This window comes from Orbicella franksi, chromosome 13 (assembly GCF_964199315.1).
Source record: "Orbicella franksi chromosome 13, jaOrbFran1.1, whole genome shotgun sequence".
NCBI lineage: Eukaryota > Metazoa > Cnidaria > Anthozoa > Scleractinia > Merulinidae > Orbicella > Orbicella franksi.
In genome coordinates, this window is record NC_138157.1 from 14678851 (window position 1) to 14690524 (window position 11674).

At 41.9% G+C, this 11674-nt stretch overlaps 3 protein-coding genes across 3 annotated transcripts in view; 2 read left to right on the forward strand and 1 right to left on the reverse strand.

Annotated features, from left to right (window-relative positions):
- Positions 1–11674, forward strand: part of LOC145464797 (uncharacterized) — a 101027-nt gene that overhangs the window by 63114 nt on the left and 26239 nt on the right. The gene's annotated exons all lie outside the window — the stretch shown is intronic.
- LOC145464788 (inter-alpha-trypsin inhibitor heavy chain H4-like) lies at positions 2117–9523 on the forward strand. Its single transcript, XM_081448583.1, has 2 exons — positions 2117–4037; positions 5610–9523. Exons 1-2 carry the CDS (start codon positions 3271–3273, stop codon positions 6865–6867), a joined length of 2025 nt encoding a protein of 674 aa, XP_081304709.1. The 5' UTR covers positions 2117–3270; the 3' UTR covers positions 6868–9523.
- On the reverse strand, positions 10424–11407 carry LOC145465059 (uncharacterized). The gene has a single exon (XM_081448856.1). It carries the CDS (start codon positions 11405–11407, stop codon positions 10424–10426), a length of 984 nt encoding a protein of 327 aa, XP_081304982.1.

The window sequence follows — 11674 nt, forward strand, 5'->3', positions numbered from 1 at the left end:
TGTTTGTATCTGTTATGCTATGGTTGGCGAAATGGTGCAAAATTCACAAGGTTTATATTCATTCACATTTAATGTTGTTATTATTATTCACGAATATATTTATTCACATTCAGCAACTAAATTTATATTCAAGAGATATACTAATTCACATTTAACGACGTATTTCGTATTCACGAATATATTTACTCACATTTACGGGATGTATTCATTCACATTCAACGGTTTATATTCATTCACATTCACGATCGAAATATTGGTTTAACATGGTGCAATATTCATTCAACATTTTCTGCGCACCGCCTTCGCGCATCATTAGGTCCCAGCTCACGCTCTACAATTTCTGAACGCAATATGGCGGACGAAGGAAGCCTTATTATATGAAGGGGTAGAACAAAGACAAACGACCCCAAACATACACAACTGAACATAAACATTACATGGGCTAGAGGAGATAACAGACTGCTCGATGATTTCGGATGAGCAAGTAGATAATCTCGTACAACGTTTTATGAGTGATCATGGGACTCGGGTATTCCTTGGTGACCGGACATCTTCGATCATTATAGGTCTCAGAGTTCAACGGGATGGAATCAGGGAGAGTATTGACCGCGTTGACCCTGGAAACTCTAGAATCCGTTGGGCTGTCGTAATTTCTAGGAGAGTGTGTTCTGTGGCTGCTCCAAATAGCTTGTGGCATATTGACGGACACCATAGCCTGGTTACTGTCATGCATGGGGGTATTGATGATTTTCCTTTAATTAACCTTTAATCTTTAACAAGGTACTCCTAAAACAATGTAAAAAAAAAACTATACTAGCGTTGTTGTTGTGGTTTCTTTGTTTAAATGTTCTACTAATAACAGAACTGTAGCATTCTCCTAGATTTGTTTCCCTCAGCGACGCAAAGGTTTTAGTGGCCATCAAGGGTGCGAAGTGGTCGTAGGGGTGAAAAATGTGAGGGTGTCTTACGACAGCCCAGCTGATTCTAGAGTCTCCAGGGTCAACATGGCCAATACTCTCCCTCTTCCATCCCGTTGACTGATCACTCATCATGAAACGTTCTACGAGATTGTCTAGTTGCTCATGCGAAATCATCGAGAAGCCCGTACTCCACAATACGACGTTTCAATGTCCACCTTGAAACAAGAAGCATTTGAGCTTTGTCCACGTGAAACCCGACGATCTTTGTTGCAGAAGGAAAATAAAAATTAGAATTAAAATATTTAGAGAGGAAGAGCGGGCTTTCATTCAGACCCTCTATCCTGGTCGAATTGGGATTTGGAGATGCTGTTTTTTTGTGGGGGGAGGAAAACCGGAGCACCCGGATAAACCCTCGAGCAAGGCGAGAACCAACCACAAACTCATCGCCGGGTCAAACTGGTGGGAGGCGAGGGTCACCACTGCGCCATCTCTGCTCCCCAAGAACTACCTCCGATATTGAATATCGAGTTCGGAAGACCTCAGGGCTGGTCACAGAATACACTGCAAGGTTTGTGCAGTTTGATGAGTCGTGTCGTATCCATTCTCCATGCAAAAGACATATATTTCCCAGTATTTCATTCAGTGCTGCCCTATCATACTGACGAAAGGTAGTAATTGCTGGAGAGCTACACTCGAGCCTTATTTGGATGTTCTCTCTCAATCCTACTTCCGCGGTGTTCCATTCCCCTTCGCACTCTTGTAGGAGATCGAAAGTTCCTGCCAATGTAACATTTGTGTTTGGGGTCTTTGGTCTTTGTTCTACCCCTTCATATAATAAGGCTTCCTTCGTCCGCCATATTGCGTTCAGAAATTGTAGAGCGTGAGCTGGGACCTAATGATGCGCAAAGACGGTGCGCAGAAAATGTTGAATGAATATTGCACCATGTTGAACCAATATTTCGATCGTGAATGTGAATGAATATAAACCGTTGAATGTGAATGAATACATCCCGTAAATGTGAGTAAATATATTCGTGAATACGAAATACGTCGTTAAATGTGAATTAGTATATTTCTTGAATATAAATTTAGTTGTTGAATGTGAATAAATATATTCGTGAATAATAATAACAACATTAAATGTGAATGAATATAAACTTTGTGAATTTTGCACCATTTCGCCAACCATATTATGCCGCTGAGCAAATTGTGAAGCCTGGAACGAGTTCACGAACCCACGGGAGAATGGGCTGAACAAAATGGCAGACGGCATTCTCGTCCCCATAGCCCTTTCCGATACTCTTAGCCGGCAGGGCCTTGGCAATCGGCTCGAACATTCTGACTTCCGCTCAAGATTTCTTTGTTTTCAAACAGCCAATCAAAAAAATTCGAATTAATTCGAAAATCCTATGTCCCCAGAGCCCTTCGATTCCCGTGCCAAGGCCCTGCCGGCTAAGAGGAGCGAAAAGGGCTATGGGGACGAGAATGAGGGGAAAGAACACAAATTTCGAGGTTTCCCGGAGGGTTCCCCGCACGCGTCTTTCGTATACTTTATGGCCACAGCAAAGGAAATGGCAATGTGTAATGATTTAAATTGCACCCGAGCCTGAATCCGGGTCTGTTACATTTGCACAATTTAACATTCGAAATTTCGCCGTCACGAGTAATCTATTAGACAACCCGTAACTGAAATATGTATTTATTATTTCTATTATATTTTGGGAGGTGGTCCGTAGAGGGGGTCCGTAGGGGGAGTCCGTGGACCGGTCCATAGGTAGTCCGCGGACCCGGTCCGTAGTGAGGGTCCGCCGACCTGTGTCAGTGTTTTCGGGTTACCCGGATTTACCTAAGGGAACCAGGAGGTAACTTCTCCTACACAACAGGATTTAGCTAAGAGAAGTGTGTGGGAATGAATCACCAACACACACCAAAATAACGTGTGTAAGGAAACCAAACTAATGTAGGAAAATAACCCAAATAGTAAGAAAAATAATAACATAACACTAATAAAAATAGTCTGAAAATTAGCACTTAAAATGAACTAAAGTGACCTTGTCACACTGATATTCGGAATTATTTAATGGTCGTCGTGTTATCGTAACACGGAATAGTAAATGCCTTTCGAATTATGCGTAACACGATACGTTGAGCGTTCAAGCAGAAAGCATCTACAAAACCGCAGCTGCTATTTACATAATTTATATTTAACATACCCTCGAGCTTCAACAGGAACTAGTGGTCTATGCTTAACGAAGCGGTTGTTTTGGTTTAATTTGGGTGTTTTCCAGAATTCTGTGTGAGTTCTATTTCTTTACTGTATGATCCAGGCCAAGCTGCGAAGATTGAGAAGATGCAGTCGTACTTGTACAGCCTCGCTTTTCTTCTGATCCTCGCCGAGAATGCAAGCACCACAACATTCACGGCTGATGTCGATCTCAGCTTGAGTCGCCATCCCAGGGATGTGAACAGCGCTGCAGTGTTGACTCCTTTGAGTTTGAATGTAACTTCTCAAATATCTTCACGCTTTGCCAACACTTTGGTTACGAGTACGTTGGAAAACAAATCCCCCCAAAATCAAGAGGCCAAGTTCGTCGTTCAGATTCCGGAAACTGCTTTCATCTCGAACTTCTCGATGGTGGTGAACGGAAAACACTACATCGGGAAGGTAAAGGAGAAGAACGCTGCAAAAAATGAGTATGAGAAAGCGAAGAACGAGAGCAGGAATACGGGTCTCGTGAGCTCCACTGGATCAGAACAAGCTTTACGAGGTATGGATGTGTTTAACATCGCGATCAGTGTGGCACCAAACAGCAGCGCTGAATTTCGTTTGAACTATCAGCAGCTTTTGGTGAGGCGAAAAGGTTATTACGAACAAGCCATCAGTGTTCGACCTAAGCAGATAGTTCCCGTACTTAAGGTTGTCGTGGATATCGAAGAACCTCAAGCCCTTAGTTATGTGGATGTGATGAAAATTCGGGAGAATCCGAGCGACGCAGTCGTGAAGGGGAATCCACTGGCAGCTGTAACTAACGTATCACCAACCTCGGTTCATATAGAGTACAATCCAAGTGAAGACGAGCAGGGGCCAACTGGAATACACGGAGATTTCATTATAAGGTAACATCCCTTGTCGTTTTACGTTATATTTTTCAAGTTCTTTACTACGTGATTGATTGAACGTCTCCTTCCCGACTTCTGAAATCACGCAATCACAAAATTGTGGGTTGTGCAGAGGTACGAATTAGGCTTGAGAATCATGATCAGGGCTCAGTTAAACTATGCAGATTCTGAAATCAAACGATCCTATTTTAGAATGGGGAGCGAGAACGCTTGAAATTGAAATACCTATTGTAATTTTTTAGGGCATAAAATGTCGATCGTTACTTGATAAACATATTTTTCAAGTTTTGGCATTCGCGTCACGACATCCAGAAAATTATTAGATCGCGCCAGATCGCGCGATCCTTAGGTATAGAAAAGTATAATACAAATCAGATCACGCTTTTTCATGTTCGAAGTAAGGAACAAGAGAGACAAAAATGTTTTGAAATAGTGCAGCCATGTAGCATTGTACAACGGTATTTTCTCTGAGGACTTGTTGTTATGGTAGCTTACACGGCTAAGACAGCTTAGAGGGCCAGCAACGAAAATCAGCCAACAAGCGTGCGTTATTTTTGCCGGTCCAATATTTTCTAAGTACACTCTTTGTTTGTAAGAATGTTGTTTTTCCGGCCGGGGATGAATGTTGGTATTTTTCTGCCGATTTTAGGCTGGAAATATTCTTGTGAATATTCTTAGCGTATGACAGATCTGTTTTCGAATGTATCTGGTGTCTCGATAGTCTCCTCCGCAGCCGTTTTTTGGGATGTCACGCAACGCTCGCCCCAAAGAAACGTGGGGAGCGTTGCGTGACATCCCATAAAACGGCTGCGGAGGAGACTAGTGTCTCGATCGTTGTGAAGTAATTTTGGAGCCAGCCTGCAGGCGTTTAAGTCTGACAGAAAAATTGTTAGCACCGAACATACGGCTAGTGATGTTTTTGTTGCTTTTTGGCCAGTTATGCCATTTAGAGAAAGGAAGAATTTTATACGGTTTAGTTAAAAACATAATGGGATTAATCGTATTTACAAATTTTCATTGACACAAAATTATTCTAACAAAATTCTTCAAATTTCGCAAATTTCAATCTGGATATTCTTATACATAAAACATATTCTTATAAAAAGAAAGAGTGTATTGGACCGGGCAAAGTTTCTCACGGTAGCTACAATCATAAACTCGTGAATTACTCTCTTACTAACCAGGCTTATTGTAGGGACACCGCTTCCCTCTGATCTGTACTGACAAGGAGTAGGGACGGTATTTACCATTTGAACCGCATTGAGAATCACGGCAGAGGACGATGGAACTTTTTTCCCCATGAATATTTAAGAATGCCTGTTTTTTCTTTCTTCCATGGCCTCCATCCGCGTTTCCTCCATCGCTTGTTTTCTCTCTTACCACCTGCTTCCATCAATCCGCCCATACTTCTTCGGCTTCCTTCCTTCCTTCCTTCCTCACTCCGTCTCTCCACGCACCCTTGGTTGCTTGTTTTCCTCTGTAGGTGTAGATTCCATGTAGATTACTGGAAAACCCATTGCGAAAAGAAACGAACGAAATTCGAATTGTTTCTCTTCATATCATTGGCAGATATGATGTGGCTCACGGAAATGATGCAGGCATTATCCAGGTACTTGGTTCCTACTTCGTGCAATATTTTTCACCGAGTGGCCTTAACCCAATAGCAAAAAACGTCGTCTTTGTCATTGACATCAGCGGTTCAATGAGTGGACAGAAGATTGTACAAACCCGCCAAGCAATGTTCGCCATCCTGAGCCAGCTTCGTGCAGGTGATTCTTTTAACATTGTTCTGTTTAATGGCGACACAGAACAGTGGAGGAGTTCTGCGTCACCGGCAACTAGCGAGAATATCAAGGAAGGGAAAGCGTTCGTCGACGAGCGCGTAAAAGCGGGAGGCGGAACCAACATCAACAGCGCACTTCTTCTGGCCCTTAAACTCCTTACAAACACAGCTAACCAGCCAAACTCTCCAACTGCTGGCAATTTTCCAGTGGTACTGTTTTTGACAGACGGTGATCCAACAGCGGGAGTGACGAACACTAAAACGATTCGCACAAACGTTTATAACGAGAACAAGATAAAAGCCTCCATCTTCGCCTTGGGATTCGGTTTCCATATGAATTTTGATTTCCTAACAGCTCTGTCCGTCGAAAACGGAGGAAACTCTCGTAGGATCTACCCAGATAAAGACGCTAAAAGTCAACTGGAGGGATTCTTTGACGAGATCAGCACGCCTCTGTTACTGCGAGTTAGATTCGATTATCCCAAAGATATAGTGGATGACGCAAGAGTTACTGCCTCTGAGTTTTCTCAGTACTATGAGGGATCGGAGCTTGTCGTGAGTGGAAAGATCAAGGAAGGCGTTAGCTCAAGGCTGATGGCTGTTAATGTTCGCGGTATTTCCAGCAATAATCCTGATGTCACGTACACAGTGTCGCGCACTCTTCAGAACCTGACCATTCCTTCTAATAAAGTGCTGATTGAGGATTTCACCGAGAGGCTCTGGGCTTACGTGAAAATTAAGCAACTGTTAGTCGAACTATTGGTAACGGACGATCCGAAGGAACAAGCTCGACTGAGATCCGAAGCACTGCAGATGTCACTTCAGTATAACTTTGTTACACCACTCACCTCCTTTGTCGTGGTTGAGTCCGACTCGTATGAAGAGGAAGATTTGGTTTTAGCCGACGGCGTGAGGACTGAAGGCGCCTTCTCCAGCAATGCCTTGTCTAACCGGCTGAGCCCACTCGCTGGATGGAGAATGTTGTCTTCCGGATTGCTGGTTCTTTCTATTTTCTTCACTTTAGTGCGATTTCGAGCTTACTAGTCACGACTAAACAATCTGGATGATAGGCGTTGTTTGCTAATCGCTTGCAACTTTTTCCTGAATGTAAGCCTAGGATATGACAGACGCTGAGACAACACTCAGATTAAGCTTAATCTACTGAATTTAGGAACTGCAGCTAATAGTAGTAATTCAATCATAAAATTTAGTGTCTTATTAAATCCTCGAGCTACTCACGTCCCACACAGTAAAGAAAATCTCCTGGAAAATATATAGGCTTCCAGGTAGTCTGGTCGCTGCCATCTCCTTTTTTCCCCTCAATTTGTAAAAAGGCGAGCGAGTGAAGCGTACGTCGATGGTGAGACGAACGACAGGGCTCTTTACACAGTCGTTATGTTACTGTAAATAGTCGTGCGGTTTTGTCATGAGCCCCTGGCTCGGGAGATTGGGCAACCACTCCCTACGTTTACGACTTAAATAAAGCTACCTTACCTCACCTCACCTCACCTCACCTCACCTCACCTCACCTCACCTTACCTTACCTTACCTTAACTTAACTTACGTACCTTACCCATCCCTTTGCATTTGCGGTTTGTATTTTAATTTTGTTCGCAACTTCGACGATATTTTGAAATATAATGTTTGTAAACACTGACTAGCCTTTAGGATCAGGGGAAGTTTTTCAGGCCCCAACACTGAGCAACCTGCTCATTATTAGATCATCTTTCCTCACGTAACCAAGTAACCTATTTAAAAAAACACTCTTCTGGAAAGAAAGGGTGCTTCAAAAGGGGGCTGCGCACGCGCGACGACCCAAGAAAGAGACCGAGCATCCTGTTGGTGACCCCAAGTTTACAAAATTAAGTTGGTCCCTTACGAGAGACACCCAGAAAACGAAAGTAAACTAGTTAATTTGTACAAACTTTATAAATGTAACTTTAGTGTTCCTTTGCAATTTACAACTTTAGCTAACTTTGTTACTTAATACACAACAAGTTGCAATACACTACTTAAACGTAACATCTGCCGCTTTTTGATTGTATACTACCTCAAGCACTCAAGCTTTCTTATTAAGTATACACCGAATGCAAATATGGCGGACCACTCGGTCGGCGCCCGGGACGAGTCGCATGAAAGCGAGGCCAGTTAGGCTTTGATGTTTTGTTTTGACAGTGCTTCCCCAAAAAAGTCTTGCTTCGTCGTCGGTCTGGTCTGTTTTATTTAGCTGTGGCTACGAGCTGCTGTGTTTCTGAACGCCACGAGAAGGGATATAAATTTTCCACCGTTTGCCTCTTAAGCTTAGGGAAAATAGTGGATCAATGCAATTTGTTGAGACGAAGGAAAGGAGTTCACGATCGCCGCAGGAACTAAAGTATATTCGCTACATTTCACATTAGAAGATCTTAGAAAAATCGTATAAATGACGAGCTTATGTGGTGTTTGGTGGTGTTCCAACACGATTTGCATGGCCAGTACCTTCCCCGAAGTAAAGAAAAGCTCCTCTTGAAAATCATCCTCTGTCTCAAAGGAAGAAGTTGACTTCGCGTCCACTCGCACGGAATCGGACGAAACAAATACTACGGTGTAATATCCAAGCTTATTATATGGCTGTGTCTCACAAGGACTGGGAACTATCGAATTCACGAATTTGATTGGCTGAAATCGATATTGACCGCGGTCTAGATTTTCCCATCTAGACCGACATCTAGACCGGTTTCATTTTGCGTTGAAAAAGTAGCAAACTAAAATGCAAAAATATTCCCCATTTTCTTTTACTTTCTTCTCAATCATTTATGGAAGTGCCAAAAAGCCTGATGACAAAAAAAAAAGTAAAGGGGACGAGCAAATTTCGGCAGGTTTAAGTTAAGCTCATCGCCGTTCGCAAGCAAAATGTTAGCAAACCAGTTACATTAAACGAATTAAAGTTTTCTTCTTTATCATATAATAAACATCTTATTAACCGAGCTAAGTCGGTCTGTACGGGAGAATCTTGACCTCGGTCGTGTGTACAGACCGAACGCAGTGAGGTCTGTACTCACGACCTCGCCGGGTCAAGATTCTCCCATACAGACCTCCAGCTCGGTTAATAAGAGCTAAGAATGAACTTCGACTCCCCCCATCGTTGTATCCAGTGAATGCTTTGAGCCAAATGAGAACGACTTGGAGCTAAATGCGGTCGCTTACACATTTTCTAAGATCTTCCATGGCCAGCCTGAACGAACAAACTTTAACAGTTCCCTCGGCGATCGTGAACTACTTTCCTTCGTCTGTTTTCCCTGAGAGGCGACCGCGGAAACGAAAAAAAAAAAAAAACACTTTCTCTGCTGTGGAAGATTTCAATTCCTTTTGATGGCATTCAGGAACACAGAAACGACGGCAAAGCAAGACTTTTCTGTCAAAACAAAACATCAAAGCCTGACTAGCCTCGCTTACATGCGACTCGTCCCGGGCGACAACCGAGCGGTCCGCCATATTTGCATTCGGTGTATAACGAGTACAAATACGATCTTTTGAGGCGAATGCTTATCTTTACAGTCTACAAGTTTTAAGCTGCACAAAACGTCAAGTTTTCAGCTGGGATGGGCAAAGTTATCAAGCCGTAGTGGAAGATATCTATCACTAATAGAATGTTATAAAATATTTTTGGTCTAATTCATCTCAAGTTTAATGACGTTTTGGAATTAATGAAACTCAACTCAACAGGAGGAAATAGTTATTATAAGCTTATGTTAAAGACGGGAAAGTTAATGCATATGTTTCCTCCAACCTTCTTTACCAGAATACGTTAATTAAGGCGGGGTCTACCTGAAATATGCCCTTTTTTGCACAGCTGTCACAACTCTGATTTTCATCAAAACCCTAACTAACTATATATTACTGAAAAGCCAATTCAGTTGCAAACCAGCAACTGAATATTAATGACACCGATGTTGGCTCCCGCAAACAGTGCCTGGGTTTGCTGACTTTGCTGGCTTTGCTGTGTAGTAGAAATTACACCATTAAACACAAGCGAGTTTTATTATCTGGATGAACTGTACGGTAATGAACTTGTGTTCGTACTCAGTTTTGTCTCTTCAAACAACACTGATGTAGAAACTGCAGAGCAGTTTATAACCTTCTGCACACAAGGTATGTTTGTGATTTCTCCGGTTTAACCAACTTCTCCCAGAAACTCTGGAAACTCGAAGAGAACATTTATATCGTACCTTGTCTTCTTCATTTGTAAGGAGTGTTGACTTTCTGTCTTTGCTTTCGGAGTGAGTTGACGACTAAAGTAGTTCTGTATCGGACAGTTTGTCTGGATAGTAAAATTCGCTCTCAGAATGTTCACTTTCATTACTCATTTTGGAGAGAACAAAATTTTGCAGCAACAAAATTGTTTTTAAATATAGAAGAACCGTAGCCAGGACAAAACATATTAAAAATTTATAAAAAACGTTCACTGGCTATATAAAGTTAAAACTTTCGAACTTTCGGCTGCCAGACTACAGCCTTCGATGGATAAAAAATGGAAAAGATAACAACTACAAATATATACAAAAATAGGTGGAACTATAAAAAGAATATATTCAAATGGAAAAATATAAGTGTCAATAAACTAATTGTTCTTTTTTAAAAGAATAGAGTACTGATTGGGGAGCGGTCTAGAATTGTTATCTGCATGATCTATCGAAGCGGTGTGCCATGATTCTAACGTCTTGCGAATACGTGAAGAACCCTTGTCAATCACTTGGGAATTTTTAAAGTCAATAGAGTGATTTGAAGACCAAGCGTGTTTAGCGATGTTGGAACCTCTTGCGTAGGACATCACATTCCTCATGTGTTCTTTTTTTCTCGTTTCAAAGCATCTGCCAGTCTCGCCTACATAACTCCATGGGCAGTCGGCACAGGATATTTCATAGACCACATTTGGTTGAAGTTCAATCGGAGGTCGAGATTTAGGAGAAGGAAACTCCTGTTGTAATGTCTTGACTGGCTTACTGACAACTCGAATATCATGTTTTTGAAGAAGTCTATTTAAAGGCTGAGAAATTCCATTAATGTAGGGGAGGACTGCATAACTAGAGGAAACGGGGGGTGTGGCCCATTTGAAAAACATAGAAACAAGTTCCTCAGGTGCTGGGATGAAATTTGTGCGCCGAGTAGAAGATTTCCTCTTTAGAATGTTGGAGATGACATTTTGGGGGTAATTGTTAGAACGCAGAGCATCGGTGACACGATTAAGTTCAGCCTCTTTTCCTTGTTTCGTGCTCGGCAATTTAGTTGCACGATGTAATAAAGTCTCAGCTGTACTGATCTTATGTCGTTTGTCATGGTGGGAGAAGAAATCCAAATACCTATCGGTATGGGTTGGTTTTCGATAAACATCAATAATGAGAGCATTATCCTTGCGAGTAACCAAGGTGTCCAGGAAAGCGATCTGCTTATTATTTTCTTCTTCAATAGTGAAGGAGATGTGTTGATCGATAGCGTTGAGTGTGTTATGGAAAGAGTCGACTGCGTTTCTTTTAATGATGCAAAAACTATCGTCAACATACCGTTTCCATACTTTAGGTGGAACGGGAGTTGTGTAGATGGCCATCTCTTCGATTGCTTCCATACATAAAATTGGCAACCACAGGACTAACCGGACTGCCCATAGCACAGCCATGGATCTGTTTCCATTAGTTCATTAACACTTATATTTTTCCATTTGAATATATTCTTTTTATAGTTCCACCTATTTTTGTATATATTTGTAGTTGTTATCTTTTCCATTTTTTATCCATCGAAGGCTGTAGTCTGGCAGCCGAAAGCTCGAAAGTTTTAACTTTATATAGCCAGTGAACGTTTTTTATAAATTTTTAAA